Consider the following 20,285-nt stretch of genomic DNA (forward strand, 5'->3'; position numbering starts at 1 on the left):
GAGCTGGCCTGCTTGTCACTGGTCAGCTTCAGAGGGCTGCAAAAAGCATGGCAGGCACTGGGGTGTTTGGCCTACAACCATCAGATAACATATAGCCAGTGTAGCCTGCACCATGCATCCTAGTGGATGCCACTCAGAGGCTATAGATTGCAGTGCTGAAGCTGTTCGCCGTCAACCTTTTCTTTGATCCAAAGAGCCACTAACTTTAACTGTATTGGACGACAACTGGTACACAGCTGCCTGGTTCCTCACAGTTCATCCTTGAAGAACTTGATGATCAAGACAGGTGTGGTGTAGCAAGGCTGTAACGCCAGTGTTGGAGAAGTGGGACCAAGAAGATAAAGGAGTTCTAGGTCAGCCATAGCTCCACAATGTGTTTTGAGGTCAGCTGGGGCTACTTGAAACACTATCGAAGAATAAAGTAAGAGAGATGGCCCAGCTGTTAAGGGAGCTTGCTGCTCTTGCAGAGAATCAGTTCCCAACACTCATGCTGGGCAGCTCACAACAGCCTGTAACTCTGGTGGATCCAATGCCCTCTTCTGGCTTTAGCTGGTACCACAACCACACAGCCATACAGCTACACAGCCAGCCAGCCAGCCAGCCAGCCAGCCAGCCAGCCAGCCAGCCAGCCAGCCAGCCTGCCTGCCAGCCAGGCAGACAACCTTCCACAGCATTCTCCCCCACACCCTAAACCTCACAAGTATACACAAAAAAATAAAAATAAAATAGTAGAAAGCAGTGGGTGCCGCAGCTGCTATTGTGGCTTTAGATAATTCATAGCCACATGTCTTAGAAATAATGTGCCACTTTGACGGCTCTCACAGTGTTAAAGTCATCTACAAATTCAGTCCCACATGTAATACAGGTCTTACCCTTTCATGATAGTTTGTTTTTTATTGTTTTTGTAACTACTATGATTCACAAGGCAGCAGAAGCCTATTTGAAAACACCTAGACTTTGCTACCCCCGGTTTGCTAGCAGGACTCACAGGATTGCAGTCATGGGATAATATGTTACTTTGCCATGCTCCCCCTAGCCTGGGATATGATGCCAAGGAGGAGTTGCAGGTCACCTCTCTCGTGTGAGTTCACATGGCCACTGAGCTCTGCTGAGTCCCCTAGCCTTTCATTAGCTGGCTCAAAGCAGCCATTAGCCCTCTGGGGACTAAAGCAGGTATGCCTTCCTCAGCACTCTCTCTGAATGATTGCTTCCCACATACATTGGCGAGGAGCCAAGAGGTGACTTATGGGGTCCTTGGGCAAATCAATTAGCCTCTCAAGAGGGGTGATGACTCTGGTGAAGAGGAGATGGAAGGAAGGCAATGGCCCATGAATCCTTCCTTCAGCTGCACACCTTACCTGCTCTGCCTGCCACCTCCCTGAACAGTCCTTCAAGTGGCCCGGTGCCTTTGCATAGAGTCTCTAGAGTACTATTCTTAAGGATCCTAAGGGGCTTTTTTTTTTGACTTATAAAAAATATTGATTATCCCCCCTTTTTGTTTATTACACAGATTATAATTAAACAAGATATGCTTATATATCTTGATGGTTGCAGACAGGATGGACAGAGCAGCACCAGTTCTCATGGAGTTGACTGACAGTAAACAGGCAACTGAATCAAGAATGCCAAGTGATTATGGCTATGGAAAGAGGAAGGTGGGTGCAGCTCACATCAGAAAGGTGACCTGCAGCTTTTCTCATCATTGTACCGCAGGATGTGAGCAAGTAACACATTATCCCATAACAGAAATGAGATTTTTTTTTAAAACTAAGACTTAATATCTTGAAGCATAAACACACTGGTTTTGTTTGAAGAACACAAAGTTAGTAAGGCCAGAGTATGAGGCTAAAGACATCACAAGGTGAGGGCAGAAAGATCTCAGAGAAGTTTGGTTTTATTCTGAACATGCGTGAGAGAAAACCTGGCAGTCTGCTGTGAGGATGGGACAGGGATAAAAGAGAAGATAGAGGTGCAGCATAAAGGCAGAGAAGCCACTTAAAGACTCATGGAGTAGGTAGAAGTGGGCCATTGAGAGAGCAAGCTTGGAAGTATGAGCGGTGGTACTTTGCTATTAAGTTGGATTTGGGGCAGAAAAGAGGAGTTCCGAGCAACTGGGTGGATTTATAATAGACCTTTCCTGAGAAAGGAGCGCTGTAGGGGAAGAGGCAGTGGGGGCAGGGTTGACATGTCTCATGATTGTTTTGGATTTGTTAACTGAGATGCCTACCAGGTATCTGAAGACAATTACACAGTAGTTAATAGAATCAGCAAAATCTGGGGAAAAAGATTAGGAAAAAGAAAGGCTGTTCCACGTAGTTTTCTAGTGTGTGATGTTCAGTGGTGGGGGATGTTTAAGGGTGGAGCTTATTGGGAAGCCTCTGGACAAGCCCCTTAACTAAATTAAGAGAGTTGTGATGGTAGACCAGCTAGTTCTCATGACTGTCATTGTTGGAAAAAAGAAAGAAAAAAGGCAAGCCTGCTCTGTCCTTAGTTCTTAGTGACTTCTGGTCTCACCATGTGATCATTCCTATCCTATAGGAACTNAAGCCATACCTCCAACCATGATGCTATGTAGCACGGGAGTAGGGATGGATTTGTGTATATGTGATTCATAATCTAGTGTCATGTTGGCTGGACTTCTTAGCTCCCCAAATTATGTTAGACAAACCTTTTGTCTTTATAAAGTATGCAGCCTCGGGTGTTTTGTCATTGAAATGGAAAGTAGGTCTGTAGGAGTTTAAAGCAATAAGACTAAAAGCTCCTTAGAGAGAGCCTGGAAAGCAAAGACAGGATTTACAGGTGGCTTTCCCCGGAAAGTATCCTTTTTGGCTTTCACCCCAGTGTCCTCACTGAAACATGGCCTTTGGAGTGAATGATGAATTTCTCCCTCTCTTTCAAGGCAATATTAATATCCCCACGGAAACTACCTGCTCTAACTTCCGGAGGTTTTTTTTTTTTTTTTCTCATTGTATCAGTCATTAAAATTCACCTTCATCCTACATTAAATTTAATTATACACAATTCCTTAAGAGTGGAGTTATAATTGACTAGTTTGACATGTTGCAATTTACAGATATTTAATTAAGATACCATTTGATTTTGACCTTTGCAGCTTTATTTGTGCACAGCAGAGCCAACTCTATTTGTAACGTTTCACACTATTTGGGGATGACTTTGGCAGCCTTGTACAAGGACAAGGGGCATCAATACTTCTTTGGCAAAGTTAGCTTGTTTCTCTGAACTCTCAACATGTTTTATGCCCCTTTAAATACTGTCACATTATAGCTAAGTCTTTTGTATGTATTACCCCATTAGAAGGTCAGTCTGGAGAAGGTAAGAACATCAGAAGCCGGTGTATGGCAAAGAAAGTTTGTATTTATTTGGGCTTATAAATAAAAAACAACCCCCCCCCCAAAAAAAAAAACCAAAAAGGCAAGTTCAAATGGTCAGTGCCCTTTGTATCCTTTTTTGGGAAAGGATTTCTGCTCACATTGCAATGTGTGTCATTTGAAGTTAATGTGCTATGGCACACTTAAAAACGAAAGCAGTATGAGGGACAGGTGTGAAGTGGTGGCTTGAGTCCTGGCCACACCTTCTACTAGCAGTAATTCTTGTGTCAAAAAATTCATGTCTGTGGTGACTTCTGTATGTGCCCAATTAAATAAAACCATGTTACTCTTAACATGTTACATACTTAAAGTATGTAGGGAGTGGGTCTGATGCTAAGGTTCTGTTCCCCAATTGGCTCTTGATCTATCCCTAAAGATGCCAGGGGCCAATTGCTGGGTGGAAGGAAAGAGACAGGACTTCAGAGTCCCTGGAGAGGAGGGGAGGAGACATAAAGGAGGAAAGGAATTTTTCACCATGCTTCAGAGGGACAAAAGGTGACCAACCATGTAAGATCTTGGGTAGAGCATCCATAGGCCACTTTTCCAGGTGGGATGTTATGGTGTTGAACTGGGACTAAAGGTAACTGAACAATTAAAGTTGAGGGTAGATTTAGGGTGCTGAACTAAAGTATTGGCTCAATAGCTGTGGAAAATTAGTAGTGCCCAGCAACTAAGCCAAGAATGTAGGTTGAAATTGAGCAATGTATATGTCTGTGTTTTTCATCCACAGATCTGAGGGGGGTTGGTAGCACAGGCTGTTCCTGGAGCTTAAAGTGGGGTAGCAAAAGCTATATGCTACAAAAGTATATAAAAATATTGACAAAAGTTCAAGGAACTCAGAAATTATGTCTGGAATTTTCTAGAAATATCTTTTGTTGCTCAGAAAACAAAACAATAGCTATAGCCAAACAATGGCCACCTGGACAAGATCCTGTTAAGCAAATCCCTCAATAATAACCTAACTAAGGCCAGGCATGGGTTCATGCCTACTAACCCAGCAACGGCTGGAAGAATGCTGAGTTTACGGCCAGTTTAAGCTATAGTGTGAAAGTCTGTCTCAGAAATGAAACCAACCAATCCAAGGGAAACCCAGCCAAGTCATTTTCTGAAGAGTCTCCTGGCGGTAGAGGACAGGGTCCTGTGCCACCACTCACGCTCTGGCCTGCTACATGACAGCCAGTTTGCTGCCAAAGAACTGAATCTGGCTGGATCGTCACCTCTAGTGATGTCGAGAAGACACAGTTATGTGGATTAGAGTCTGCTCCTTGGTGCCAAGGAGCTCCAATAAGCCACAGCGAAATTCAGTTCATCTTAGCTGTGCCCAACTGAATATGTCAAAGGCTCTAAAGTGCTCTGTGGAGAACTTTGGATTTTATGGTCTGGCAACAAGATCACCTGGAAATGGATGTTAACTAGAGAAGAGAAACAGGGTTATACTTTCTGTGTCATGTACATATTCTGAGCTTAGGGCTGAGAGCCCAGATTAGGGTAGGCAAGATCAAGCTGCAGCTGGCCTTAGTTCCCCCCTGCCATTTTGTATTAGAGAATGGAAGGAGATAGGATCCAACTGGCCAGGGCAGTTTAAGATTGCCTCGGGTGGTGGACTGAATGTGCTTGGCCCAGGGTGTGGCCTTGTTGGAATAGGTGTGACCTTGTTGGACAAAGGACATCACTGTGTGTGTGTGTGTGGGGGGGCTTTAAGACCCTCTTCCAAGCTGCTTGGAAACTAGTCTTCTTCCACATTCCTTCAGATGAAGATGTGGAACTCTCAGCATCTCCTGCACCATGCCTACTTGGATGCTGCCATGCTCTTGCCTTGATGATAATGGACTAAACCTCTGAACCTGTAAGCCAGCTCCAATTAAACGCCCTTATAAGAGTTGCCTTGGTCATGGTGTCTGTTCACCGCAGTACAATTCTAACTAAGACACCTTTTGGCTAGCACAGTGCTTTCTGCTGGTATACTGTGTGAGGGTGGATGAAGATGCAAACACCATGAAAAACATCTATCTATCCATGTCAGCATCTCAGGAGTCATTCTACTGGGGTATATGTGTGGGAAGGTTGTGCAGAGTAGGGGTTGTGTATTTCCACACTCAAGTATGCTGACAGCATTGATCACCTAATATAGAAATTTCAATAGTTACAAAGCCCATCAGCTCCCTTCGCTACCAAGTTCATGGCTTGCAACTTTCTGATAAGCCTGAGAAGGCCACTGCTGATTAAGGGCTTCTCCTGGGGTGCCACTTGAGAACTCCTTGATAGGCAAACAGATAGGGAGAGGGACCATAACTAGGCAGCACAGATAGCTAACTTTCAAGATGACTGGGTTCTCCACCATCCTCTGACCCTGAAACAAGAGTCTGGCAGCTAAAACAAAAGTCTTATGGGCTTTTTCTTTTTTCTTTCTTTTTTGGTTTTTTTCGAGACAGGGTTTCTCTGTGTAGCCCTGGCTGTCCTGGAACTCACTTTGTAGACCAGGCTGACCTCGAACTCAGAATTCTGCCTGCCTCTGCCTCCCGAGTGCTGGGATTAAAGGCATGTGCCACCACCGCCCGGCTTCTTTTCTTTTTTTCTTTCTTTCTTTCTTTCTTTCTTTCTTTTTTTTTTTTTTTTTTTTTTTTTTTTTTTTTTTTTTTTTTTTTTTTTTTTTTTTTTGAGGTAGGGCCCCTGCTGATGAACTGGCTCAACAAGTTCATGGTTGGATGAAAACAAGTTGGTCAATCTGCCATCTTGCCTTTCTTCAAATTGATCAACCCTAAATTAGAGAAGACCCTTCAAGGACTTTAATAATTCCAGCTCTCAAGGAGAAGCTCATGGTCTTTGGCTTCTCAAATCTGCTCTCTGCTTTGCAGATGGTCCTTTTTCTCTGTGCTTGCTATATGAGTTTTTCCTTACCCTCAATAAAAGCCATTCCTAAATTACTGATTCTATACCGTCCTATTTGCTGTGTTGGAAATTTATCAAGCGGTTACCTGTCCTGCTCAACACTTTCCCTGCCTTTTGATTCTTTAACTGGCAGAGAAAACAAATCCTATCATGACCCTTGAACCTGACCAAGACCCCTCGACAGTCATAGACCAATTGTACTTCTATTTGCTCCAGGAACTCACCTCTGACCAGTTCAGCCTAAACTTAACTAAGTGACCACTGACAAGACTTGTAACTCCCGGCACTCTGCCAGTTTCTGAACGTCATTATTGCGATTATCAGTTTGCTGCCTCAGTTGGTTTGGAGTTAGATGTTCCAGCTTCCCGATGGGTAAACAGGACACCATACATAACCTTGCTCTGGAGTCTTCTTAGACTCAGTAGAGGTTATATGTACATTAGGATATATTAGGATATATGTGTTACATTTTCATGGTGTGCGCTGCACTGTGGTCACTAAAATTAATTCCCTTTGTCTTTATATCAGGACTGTATGAGAGCAGCAGCTTTCCCTTAAATCTTCTGTGTTCTCTGATGGTTTAATCTGGCTGGAACTCACCTGGCTTCTTTGGCTGATTTCTCTCTCACTTCTCTGCCTAGGGCAAGTAATGAAATACCAGGGGAGTGAATGCATTGCAAGCAGGGTCCACAAGAATACATCCCCATTGCTCAGTTTAGCTCATTTCCCATTTAGCGCTATGTCTCAGATATTTCTGTTGGACAAACTCATCCGTTAAGTGTTCATTGTTAGCCACTGGCAAATTTATACAAGATGTCAACAGACTGAACCTCCTTTCTTTTCAGTTTTTACATTCACTACATCCTTACCCACCCCTTCACAGACATTCCCACCCCCCCCCATTCTTTTTTTTTTTTTTTTTGCAGAAATGACTCAGCTACCTGCCACACCAACAACTAGGTAGCTACAGCTGGACAGAAACTGTGCCACATTTTAATAGGTATTTTTGTTACGATATTCCTAGAAATGAGATTTAACATACATTGCTGTCCAAATGTCACTTGTTCTGTGTGTCGTTTCCGCCTCCCTGTTTCTACCCATCTTCCCATTTTTTCTATCTGTACTTAGATGTTTCACTCATATCCACTAATCCCTCATATTCTGCTTCTATATGGAAGCAGAGAAGTTTCTCATCCACTAAGCCTTTCAGAGGGGTTTACACATGGGTATGAAGAGATCAAATAAACAGGAACTTAGGTTAATTTAATAGAAAAAATAAAATATGGAATAACATTGATTTTGGCCAGTATCAATTACAACTGTTCTATATTTTACAAAAAAACCAACTGAACATTTTACACATGTACAGTATTTTTCAGCAAAGTGGATTTGGATTTAACAACAGGTCACTATTAATTAGTGAATTAAAGATCAAAAGACAAAAGAAAAACAGAAAATAGGACTTTTGTCTCCAAAGGGTAAGAGCATTTGTCACGTCCCCAAATTTTGTGCTATCCATTACATATACTCATTATGAATATATATATTTATACATAATATATAACATTAACGTAAACGTTGAAAGCATTCTGTTCTAGTTAATGTAGATAAGTGAGGCAGTAACACACTAGTAGTTAAACCGGTATTTCCGTGATGTGCACCTGCATGGTCAATGGGAAATGGACTGCATGGCCATGAACCCCAGGGAATTTGGTGGTTAATTGTCTAAGGATAAGGACATCAGTTTTATCTTTTGCATCATTGTGACCTTTGCCTCTAATTGTATAGACTTGCCTAATCAACTCAATTTCTTTGCAGGCAAGTCTTGTGTTTGTCATCTGTCTGGCTGGTGTTTTACACATGTTCATTTAAACATAAGTCCGTGCATTTAAACATAAGAATAATACACTGTGACCAGGAATCCCTCTGCTCTTTGAGTGAGAAGAGCCTACAGTGTTCTAAAGAAGAAAGTTGCCCAGTATAACCTGCCAGTTTCTTAGTTACTTATGAATCTCCTGACTCAGTAACATTAAAATGCTATTAAAGGGTTCAATAGACCAATTACTCATTATCTACCTGCAGTTAGAAGTGAACTTTGTGGACTAGGGATATTTTCAGGGTAGGCTGTTCCCTGCTTGTTTGTTTGAATGGGGACTCTAGCATCCACACCCCAGCTCCTTCTCAAGGTCGTCACTCTCTTCTTAGCAGTGAAGCCACAGCATCTTGGAAGTGTAGCTTTCCAAAGCTTAGAATCTGGAGATGCCTGACCATGCTCCAAGTAAATGAGGTCACCAAGGAGATTTGAAAGGAAAAATGAAGGAGTGGGATATCAGCTATTCTCTGAGGAACTACGAAACGATTTATCACATTTCATCATTTTCAACCACAGATTCAAAGTAGTTTCTCTATAGTCTAGTATTCTAGGCTCTACAAAGTGTGAACACATTTCGAATCAGACAGACAAACCAACCCCAGCTCAGTGACATTTGGTGGACAAGTGTGTAAGAACATGACCCTAGTTATAGAAGGACAGAGGAGTGAGAAAAATACAGAACCAGGAGGGTACAATCATGCCACCCACATTCAATTTCCAGTTTTATTTTCTAAAAAATGACAGGAGGAGACAAATTGAGTAATAAGCACCATTGAAAAACGCTGTTCCACTAGTGTTAAGCATGAGCTTAAATAGTATTTAAATAAATTCCATTTCTTAAAAAATACAGAACTTCTTAGAAACTTTTGACCCCAGGAAGAAATTTCCTGCATCATAATCCAAATGCTTCCCACATGACAAAAGTAATTTCTGATGACAGTTTAAAAAAAAAAAAAAAAAAAGGTAGGGGGGCAATGGCTAGATAGCACCGAGAGGTTGTACAGAGCCTACATATGTCTCTCTGGGCTTTGGGGGACCCAGATCAGCCTCAGCCCTTTTGGCTATCACATGCTTCTACTGTCCATTTGACTCTGCAGAATAATCCATTTTACCAGCTGTGTAAAAAATAACCCAATTGACAGGGTTTGAAAAGCCAGTGGCAAAAAGTCTGCTTGATGAAGGCAGTGGAGGAGACTTATCAGGTAAGAAAAGTGCAAAAAAAAAAAAAAAAGGAATGCAACATACAAAGCAAATCATGTGTGGGAAGGTATCACCATGGAACCATGAACACCAAGACAAGACACTGAACACACTGTGCAGGGTGTCCCTAAGGTCCAGTTTCCTATCCTTTTCCCTGGCTGCAGAGGAAAGCCAGAAAAATGACTGAGGCAAAGCTCTCTGTTCATTCTGATCTATGTGTGCTCTTACGATGTTTTGTTTATTTTTTTTGCGGGGGGTAAATATTTTTAGGGATTTTTTTTTTAAAGGAGAAACAGTGAATGACTGCAAAGGAATAAAATGGACTTTCAAACCAGGGCAGGAAATCAAATCATTATTTTAACGTCAAATTTTGGCATCAAATACTTTGGTTATACAATACTGTCTCTGTGATTCTGGCTGTTTAACACTAAACATCCAGTTATAAAAGGTAGGCTTGTTGTCGTTTTTTTTTTTTTTTTTTCTTCTATTTAAGTTCTGACAAAACAGTTCACCATCTCCCTGCACAAACTTAAGATAGAGAGAGAAAAAATAAAGATAGCAAGAAAGAGAGAGGTGGCTTGCAGGTTTTGGCTTTTTTTTTTTTCTTTAATAATATGGAATAATCTATAAGTCTACAGGAACAGGGATGGGAGGCAGCTGCTCAGCCTTGGAATGTACATGTTTTGCAGCACAGCTGTTGGAGAACTTTCCGTTGACACAGATTGTTCTTTTTCACAAGCGCGCAGAAGCCTCCTTCTGCCCAGGACTCTTCCGTAGCTTTTCCGGAAGTCAGCAAGACAGAGGGGGAGTGGAGTGAAGAACAGCATGACACACCGAGGTAAGTTTTGATTGGCCAGAGAGGTAGATTTGGGGGATTGGAAGAGGTCATTCAGGAGCAGGCACAGGAGGGAATTTGGTCCACCCAAAATGATTTCAGTCAACAGCAGTGTTTTCAAGGAGAAATATTGCAGTCCAGTAGTAAATGTAATTGGTATCCATTTGAAAAAGGAAAAAGAGAGTGGGAAAAAAGGAATAAATTAGAAATCAATAATATCACAAGCAAGGAACTGTTCTCAGAATTATCGAGAGCAGAAAATATTCAGTCGTTTATACCATATTTCACAGAATCTAAGATACAATGAATCCATGACAATTTAAGATTGACTGTTATTTCAGTATCACAAGGTAATAATGTTTACACTGTGATACCATATTCTGTTAGCAATTGAAAATTTAATTTTATTCTTATCAGCAGTATGTGATATGATGCTCCATGTAGTTCTTCCATGTTCATTTGAACTGCTGTTAAATGAGACAGAAGAACCAGGAGTTACAAGTTTCATTCAATTCAATGTACATTTCTGTGGCTAAGATCCAGGCATGACAGTTACATATTGTCAACCAGATGGTCAAAATCAATAGTGAGTTGTCATGAATTAACAGATACATATGATTCCAGAGATATTAAACTGCCAAACAATTGTCTTAGAATCATGGAAATATGGAGTTGAAAAGGAGTAACCTCTAGTCCTTTAGAGCACTAGCCATGTGACCAAGGGCTCAAAGGACCTCATTCTTCAAAGGCCTGAGAGTGGCCTCATTGCAAACAGCAGCTCTTCATTTTCCACTCTAGCCCACAATCCTGAAACTTCCCTTTGACCAAGTTGCCATTTGGTACAACTTAGCCCATGGTCATCAATGCTTAGCAAGGCGGTTTAGGGCCTCATTAATCTTATGTGCTTAATACCAAATGCTAGAGGTGAAAACTTCAAGGGAGATGTCCTGGTAACTGACAGTTGATAATTAAATGGCCCTGTGCCTCCACTTCAGGTTTCTCCACCCAGAGTGGTGTACTAAGAACTATCCCTGGCTGGCTTTAAAAGCATAGAGTAGGGAGGACTCAGCCTACTCTGCTACATTACCTGTCCTGAAACATGATGAAGATGAAGCCACCCAGATGCTTCAAGGAAAAATGACTACAAATGAGCATGTATCAATGTTCTCATTGGCCCCCTTCCTGCTATGCCCTTTTGAGGTTCCTAATAGTGAGCCGTGGAATAACCACACAGCATCAGTAGCACCTTCTTCAGCTTGTGTGGTGTGAAGATCTGAATACAGCAAACAGACTCCTAATGCCATGTTCTGCCTTTCCCTAGGGCTATATAGCCTTGTGACCAAGACTGTTCCAAATGCAGTCTCCAAAGACATGTTGAACATGCTGATGTTCAAATACAATTGATTTCTCTGTAGAGATATACTTTGTGTGTAAAACTAGGGTACCAAGTTAGTATCTCCTGAATATAGATTATGTGGAAAATAAAAAAATAAAAAACTAATGTTGGCATTTGAATAACTGAAACATGCTGAATTTACAGGTGACAGCAGTGACTTTGAAGAGGCGAGAGAACCTGGCATTTGCCATGCTGGTAGAGGAAGTTCCTTAACTTGCACTGCAAACTAGGGACACTTAAAAGTTGCTAAAAGTATCTATGTCACATTATACCCTGCATTATTCAGTCAGAATCTTTGGGGACGGTGTAGGTTCTAGAATTTGAATAGAAACCATTAATGGCAAGAAAAGCAGACTGGCCCAACACCTATGTTCCAGGTTTCACCTGTCATTTTTTTTTTTAATCATCACATTTTGTTTTTTTTTTTCCTGCTGGAATACTGGAAAATTAATTCCTAGATTTACTTGCTCCAGGAAATACTCTGATACTATTGGATTAGGATTCAACTATTGAAATGATTAAAAATCCAGATTACCAGAGAATGGCAAGTACTAGGGAATGTTTATATGATTAAGCCCTATGCTCTCATTAAAATGAAGCAGCCCAGGAATGTTTAAAACATAGGACTTTGGAAGATACTTATGCAAAATGCTAAGTGTTCATGGGAGGGTATAAGGTTCTATGTACAAGACATCAAAAAATCTGGACAAAGTCTGTCTACAAACAAAAATTGGAAGAAAACAATTAAAATACCAACCAACCAGGAAAGGCTACATACTATATGATCATAAATATTAGATGTTTTGCAAAGAAAGACTCTATGGAGACAGAAAAAAAAAAGAAATTCAGAGAGTCTAGGAACTGGGAAGCAAGATGATGAATGGGGGAACACAGGGGATTTTTAGGGCACTGAAACCATCTCGTGTGATGAGATAATTGTACACACATGTCATGTACAGTTACTCAAACGCAGTAAATTTATAGTGCCAAAACATATGCTAGGGGGAGCTATGGACTTGGTTGTTGATGGTGTGTCTTTGTGGGTTCATGAGTGTGACAGATACAATACTGTCCTGCGGGTTGTTGATAGTGGGGAAGGCTATGCACGTGTGTGCTCTTGGAGTACATGCTCAGCTTTTCTAGGAAGGGATAGCTGTTCTGATAAGTAAAGTTTATTCACTCAAACAACTAACTGGAACTGTCTTGGGAATTGCAGGTGATTTCGTGATACCCAGGTACCTGAAGTAGGAGGACCATGAGTTAGAGTCCAGCCTAAGCTACACAGTAAGATTCCATCTTTCTACAATGAAAACAAAAGAATACAAAGGAACATGACTCATTAAAGGTGTAAATCAAGGTCAGCGAATGCCCACAAGATGCTGAGTATATCCTGTTAAATACATGCTTGTTAGTCTCTTTATTAAAATGGAAATATGTTAGTCCGTAAAGTGCAAAGATCACAGAGCAGATCATGTAGCTGTACTCACCATCCCTGCAGATGGCTCCCATCTGACACGTTCCCAAGTCTAAAAGATACCCACTGGGGCAGCTGGAACAGTTCTTGAATCCTGGCCCATTGCATGTCAAACAGCTGTTATCACATCTATAGGCAAAATACATAGCTATTGAATCTCTGATCCATCTGCAAGGGGGGGGGGATATTTACTTTCAACCTCTTAGTATCTTCAAATTAGTTCTTCCTTTGAAGATGACAAAGCTATTTTTCTTATAATAGCTGTTAGATTTGAGATTATTAGGCAAAGCATGGCAGGTAGACACTGGTAGACATTGGTGCCAACTGGGACAAAGTGTGTCCTGGATACAGAAATACTATTTTAAGAACTCTAAGGTATTTGTGAAGGGGAAATGGGGAGACAGCTTATTTGGTAAGGTTCAGATCCCCAGCACCGATGGCAAAAGGCAGGTGTGGTATTGTCTCTATATTCCCAGCACCGGAAGGAAGATAGATCGAGGGAGCTTGTGCTTGACTGTGTAACCAAACTGGTGACTAATCCTGACTCAAAAAATTTAAAAGAACAATTGAAGAAGACACTTGATGTTGACCTCTGGTCCCAGGCACCTTCTACAAACACACACACACACACACACACACACACACACACACACACACACACACACTCAAAACTTTAAGTTGATCTTGAGGTATTAAAAATACCAGCCAACACGAACAAATTCTGCAGTGTCCAAAGACACAGAGACCGAACTGTACTTTATCATTAAAAAATCATCAGTTTTCTCATTATTTAGGAAGACAGTCCTACAGGGAACTCAGATATCAAGTGCTAGGGTCAGAGTAGGTGAACTTACCTCTTGCAGGATTTGTAGCCACCCTCTGAAGAGTGGTCCAAGTAGTAGCTCACACTACAACTCTGCACACACCTTCCCTCTTCCATGACATACCCCTCGGTGCAGTTAATACATCCATCTGCTCCGGCCCCTTCAGTGCAAAGCACATGCAAGAAACAGGAACGAAGAAAAGCCTCAGGACAGGCAGAGTCATGGGATTCTGTAGCAGTCTGCGACAGCCACACCCATCTGCCACCAACTTAAGTCATAACTTTGTCCTCTCTCTTACTTTCCCTCAGTGGGGCTGGGAGGGGACTCCTGTGTTTTTAACTGAATCTATTCGCCAAGAATGCCTGTCCTTCTGAGAAAGAGATGCTTACTGGGACATTTAAGTTCCTCACAAGGTGCTGATGATTACTGGCTTTCTGTGACAATTGATGTACCATGATCAGGTGAAATGTGGCCCTACACACTTTCTTGAAACATACTGAAAGCTGCATGAAACATGGCTACAGCCAAATAAAAGGACAACCACAAGCGGGGAACTTAAGGGGGAGGAGTGGGAGAAGGTACCGGCACAAGTAGCACAGAAGCGGTGGCACGGCTGGCAGTCGTGACCGTTGAAGAACTGTCCATCCTCGCAGGTGATCGAACAACGGGATCCCTGAAGGCTGGGAGAAACATGGACAAGCTATAAGCAGACTGTTGTCCTCATGGCAAAGTGGTAAGAATGCATAGACGCCATATGTAACAAATATGGTCCCCTCAGACACCAGAGATTGGTAAAGCTGCATGACAAAATAAGTGGCCCTAGACCTCTCTTGGTACTTGAATTAACATCTGCAGCACTCAGCCTCTCTCTTGAATGTGTCAAACTACCTGGCATTTTTTTCAACCTTACTTTACATCTAACAGTGCTTTAAACAGTTTTGGCAAGAGGCTAGGAAGGTGGCTCAGTTGTTAAGAGCACTCACTATTCTTGCTGAGGACCTGTTGTGGGTTCCTAGCACCCACAAGATTCCTCACAATGTTCTGTTACTCCAGCTCCAGCAGATCTGATGCCCTTCTCTAGCCTCTGTGGGGATTGCCTGCATACATAGACACGCAGGCAGACAACACAAACATAAAAATGAAACAAGATTAAAAACTCTGATGAACCAATGCTATGGTTGACAACATCTTACAATATTTTTGTGACTTTTGTTGTTTTTGTTTTTGTTTCCTGAGACAGGGTTTTTCTGTGTAGCCCTGGCTGTCCTGGAACTTGATTTGTAGACCGGGCTGGCCTTTAATTCACAGAGATCTGCCTGTCTCTATCTCTTGAATGCTGGAATTAAAGATGTGTGCCACCAGACCTGGATAAACATTTGTTTTGATCGAGTGGTTGTGAGCCTTCTGATGTGGGGGCTGGGAATAGAACTCAGGTCCCCAGGGAGATGAGTCCGTGCTCTAAGCACTGAGCCTTCTCTCCAGCCCACTTTGCTACATTTTACAGTTTATTTACTTAAGTCACTCTAATGAGTAATTAAGCAAAACGCAACCTTGCAACCATCTTGACTTTTCTTTGCTGTATCATTTTTTAGTTTTCCCTGGAGGTATTTTTATAGTATTAAGTGATTTATTGAAATGTCTGTTTCTCTAGCTACTACTGTGATCCATATCCGAGTTTCTAAAATGTAAAATGAAAATGTAAAAATATTTCTTTCACATTCCTGTTAGCTATGACATTTCTCATAGCTTCAGTTTCTGTTTATTTATTTGTTTGTTTCTTTAGTTATTGATTTTCGAGACTGGCCTTGAACTCACTAGCTACATAACTGGGCATGACCTTCTGACCTCCATATCCTCCGTACTGAGATGACAGGTACATGATACTATGCCAAGTGGACAGCATGACTCTGAAACTAAAAAATACACCTAGAAGTTATACATTTCACATAAAATATTACTGAATGGCACCTGGAAGAGAGTGGGCACAAACTTGTTAACAGATTGCTTCTATAGGAGAACGTGTATGTTCGGAACATGGTCAAATGCTTTCAACTTTCTGATAGCCTCTATTGCTCCAACTTAGATCCTAGTCGACTGCCTTGTATATGGGTTATAATAATTTTGAAAATTGAATTTTATTTCACCCTCTGTTCATTCAAGACACTCAGAAAGTACAAAAATAAAGTAGCTGAAGAAAGGAATCATAACTACTCCTGTTAGCGTTTTAAATCATTTTCATTTAGGTATTTAGGCAAGGGTATGCTCTTAGCCACTACTTTAAAATTTACCGGTCTTCTGAAGTCAAATGGTCAGAAGCACCTAGGAAGGAGCCTTGGTGTGACAAAGGACAGCGTCCCCCAAAGTATGTGTCATTCTCAGAGCTTGCTGACCTGTGCCAACAAAGAGCTTCCCTTCCCCCAGCCCTAGAGAAAAGCGTAGTGCATCAAATTAATCCTTTTGTGGGATAAAATAAGAACCACTAAAAAAAAAAATGTACCACAGTCTTAGAAAAGATGCCTTGGCTCTCCAAGAAAGGACAGGCGTTCTGAGGTTGGCTTCCATTCAGTAGGAGACAGAGGCTGCACTGTGCTGGAAGTGATGGAGCGAGGGGTGGGTACAGAGCACGGTCACTGAACTCTGAAGCTGTCAGCTGCTTCCAAAGCATAGGCAATATGAAGCCCAGCAGTGCAGCTCTGAACAGCCTCCATCCCATCCTGTATAGACCATCTAAGGCAGGGCCTGTGCTAGCCACTAGGCTACTGAGCCCCTGAGATGATGCGAGTGCCGTGAAGAAATTGAATTTTAAATATTCATTCAACTTTAATTAATTTATGACCGTATTTGAAAAAAAAACTTTTATGAGATTCAGTTGTTGGAAAACTTCTTAGCACATTTGGAATAGAATGGCTTTATAAAATTTGCTCTCTCTATTAGATTTAAAAACTTCTTAATACAGATATTTCTCATAAAAATTATTGTCGAGTCTTAGACATACGCTAAGACCATATATATCATACTTCAAAGACTTAATAAAATAATAAAGAATTTAAAGCAATTCACTAGTAATTTCTTTTATGTTGGCCACATGTTGTAATAATATATTTTGGATATATTTTAAGTAAAATATTTTATTAATCTCACATCCCTTCTTGCTTTTTACCACTTTTAATGTGGCTACGGGCACATTTAAAATTATATACATGGCTGCCATATTTCTGCTGTGTGTTCTGTTTTAACTAGCTCCATAAAATGTTCTCTAAGAAATAAAGAAATAAGCTCAGTAGTCTTTTATTTCTTACGGACTAATTACGTACCAGATGTAAGTAATACATAAATGTTATAGTGTTACAATAAATGGATGGCATAATAAACAACTATTATCAGGCTAGCATAGTTCATCAAAGTAGAGGTTCGTCTCAGCATTTTGTAATGAGAATAATGCAAGGCAACAGCATTTAAGTGACTTTGCCATGATTAATGCATTGAGGGAAAAGGCTTCTACCTCACCATTACACTGTTCCTTTAAGATGTAAATACCATTCCAGTACCAATGACTGTCAAGGGCGCCTGGCTGGGAATTGCCTACACTGTACTATTTCACTTTTGATGGAAGATGGAATGAGTGCAGTATCCTATCACTACCTAAATGGAATGTACTGTAGAACTCTAGCTCCATATACAGGCAGAGCCCAGCCCATATGGGGTGGTGGACTCAGCACAGATGCATTTGACCTTTCTCTCAGGAAAGAAGTCCCATGTTCATGCTGCAACATTGCTCTCTTACAGTCTACCAAGTATCAGTTTTGGCAATGAGCCAGTCATCAATCAATCTGGGGAAAACATCGCCTGGTGTTAACTCTATGTGCAGACCACAGAGAGTCTAATGGAACTGAACCTGAAGTACTTAAGATAAGCGAATGACTGGGTATGTGTAGAGAAATAATGAAGATAAGAGAATAACTTCCACTATTGAGAATTTAATCAGGCAGACTGAATAGCATTTACAGGCACTATCTGCCCAGTCATTCTCAACTAAGCATAGTGCAGATCAAAATGTATAAAGGATGCTTCTCAAATGGTCATCTTTACTTATATCTGAATCATCTTTCTTTTTTTTTTTTAATCACTTTAATTTTATTGTCGATTTATTTATTTTGTGTGCTTGAGTGTTTCACCTGCATGCATACATGTGTGTCTGGAATCTGTCCAGGTCAAAAGAGGGCACTGGATCTCCTAGAACTGGAGTTACAGATAGTTGTGAGCCACTATGTGGTTGTTGGGGATTGATCCTCACGTCCTCTACAAGAACAGCAAGTGCTATTTAACTGCTGAGCCATCACTCTACCCACTGAATCATCTCCTTTATAGGGAATTTATTTGGATTACAATCTCTCCTTAGCCAAGATGGTAACCCATTTTTCCCCCCACATCTAATTGTAGAGATAATGTAAATGACAGGGAAGTGCTTCAGTGTGAGTCAAACCAAGGGCAGATGGAAGTGAGCTATTTGTTTACGTGCGGACTCTCATGCATTCTTTTCTATTTGCTCTGCAAATCTCCCTGGATGATCTGTCTCTTGCTGGATCTCATTCTCTTACCTTAACCCGCCCTTGCACTCTGTGCAGTTGTGAAATCCAGTGCATGCCTTACAGTTCTCACTGCATTTCCCACAAACATTTTTCTCTGTTAAGGGAAGAAAAGAAACACAGTCATACGTCAGTCAACTGGACTCCACAAAAGAATGGAGATGTTCCAGTGTTTACTAATGTGCTCTGCAGTCACAGGGTCGGCTGGAAAGCTGCGTCGAAAAGGTCAGGCACTTGATTTCATGAGCTGTTACAGCAGGGAGTACTATGCACCTGTTTGGCACAATGCAGACAGACCTCAGAAACTCTTAGTTGAAAGGTTTATAGTTTTTACTCCTTTCAATTCTCTTTCCAAAGCATGATTTTCTAGCTTTTAAAACAGAAAATTTCACTCACTCATAATGCAAGGACACTATTGGTAAGGAATGGATATAAAAGTGATTACATTCCAACAACATCCATATTCAGTAGAAGCAATATTAACTTGAGTGGATACACTGTTTAGTTTTCCTATTCAATAACAAATCCATGTCCACACTGCAAAAAAGAGCGAAACATGACGGCTTTATCATGAAAAGTAGTGATTTGGCATAATAGTTGACAAAGGCCTTTTCCCTTGGTCAATTTTTTTGGGTGGAAATTGAGAACTTGCTCTGATAAGTCAGAGGTGCAGACAGAATACCAGCCAAACTGGACAAACAAGGCGCAGGGAAGTAGGCTGCCAAACTTTGAAATGAAAGGGTAGGCAAATCCCTCATAATTCCTGCTTCATTAAAAAACTCTGTCATATTTTAGTTCAGAAGGCTAAAGAAAGAAGCTCCAATGTTAGAGACAATTTGTGGATGACTGACCAGGCAGCAAAACCTCTCTGTCATTTCAATAGTTTTGGAAAGTGCTCCCTTTGTACTTCTTCATACTCAAGTAATATTTATTCCTTCTCAGGTTTCTGTTGGGGTTGAAGACTAGATAGTCTTACAACTAAGATTAATTGTTAGGATTTAAAAAAATTTATAGGGTCTATACAAGTTATGATAGAAAAGGATTTAGATACAAAACTTTAAACTCACTAAGATAGGATAGATAATAAAATACTTTATCTAAGTTGTCAAACATAAATTGGATATTATAAATGTACACCATATCTTATAGTTTTTGTAATTGTTAAAATTGTATTCAATTTATATCTGAGGGAAAAAAGAGCCTTTTATTGGACAAAAACATGAAATTATTGAGGTTTGGTCTCCTGCTATACATTGTAATGCTAAATACTGGTCCCCCAATGCCTGGTTGCCCCCAGGGACCAGAATACCTACACATAGACCCAAGTGATGCCATGTGACCTTGCCCCACAAGTTATCTCTGATTGGTGAATAAAGATGCCTATAGTCTATAACTGGGTAGAATTGATATAGGCAGGGTTTGGTGTCTGAAGGGAACCATGATGGGGAGAGAGAGGAAGGTGGAGAGCGAAATCCCTGTGGGGTAAGATTCTTGAAATCATGGCCTTGGGGGCAGCCAATTGTAGTTAAGATAAAATATGACAAGTCATATTGTGGGGCCATTGTCAGGGAAGTAGACATAATACCATAGAGGGTAAATATCTGCCCAGCTCTAGTGCTGAATAAGGCTTATTATAAATATAAAAGTTGTGTCTTTTATCCAGAAACTGAATGATCAAAGGCAGAGTAGAAGCCCCTGATTGCGATTAAATATTTTCAACAAGTAATAATGACACAGACACACACACACACACACACACACACACACACACACACACACACCAGACACACACAGACACAGACACACACACACACACACA

General features: G+C 41.0%; 1 protein-coding gene across 4 annotated transcripts in view; it reads right to left on the reverse strand.

The window, feature by feature from the left end:
- The window catches only part of Pcsk5 (proprotein convertase subtilisin/kexin type 5), a 405,046-nt gene that overhangs the window by 112,257 nt on the left and 272,504 nt on the right, over positions 1–20,285 (reverse strand). For 2 of the 4 annotated variants that reach the window (XM_029535426.1, XM_029535430.1), the window contains exons 17-20: positions 18,479–18,563; positions 14,463–14,560; positions 13,911–14,040; positions 13,070–13,185 (exon numbers count right to left, since the gene is read on the reverse strand). In XM_029535426.1, the coding sequence (XP_029391286.1) occupies positions 13,070–13,185; positions 13,911–14,040; positions 14,463–14,560; positions 18,479–18,563 (429 nt within the window). Of the gene's footprint in view, positions 1–7,561; positions 8,542–9,936; positions 10,129–13,069; positions 13,186–13,910; positions 14,041–14,462; positions 14,561–18,478; positions 18,564–20,285 lie in introns of those variants that run through there. The other 2 variants (XM_029535432.1, XM_021222005.2) reach the window with 2 other exon arrangements.

The sequence above is a fragment of the Mus pahari genome, chromosome 1 (assembly GCF_900095145.1).
Source record: "Mus pahari chromosome 1, PAHARI_EIJ_v1.1, whole genome shotgun sequence".
NCBI classification, from domain to species: domain Eukaryota; kingdom Metazoa; phylum Chordata; class Mammalia; order Rodentia; family Muridae; genus Mus; species Mus pahari.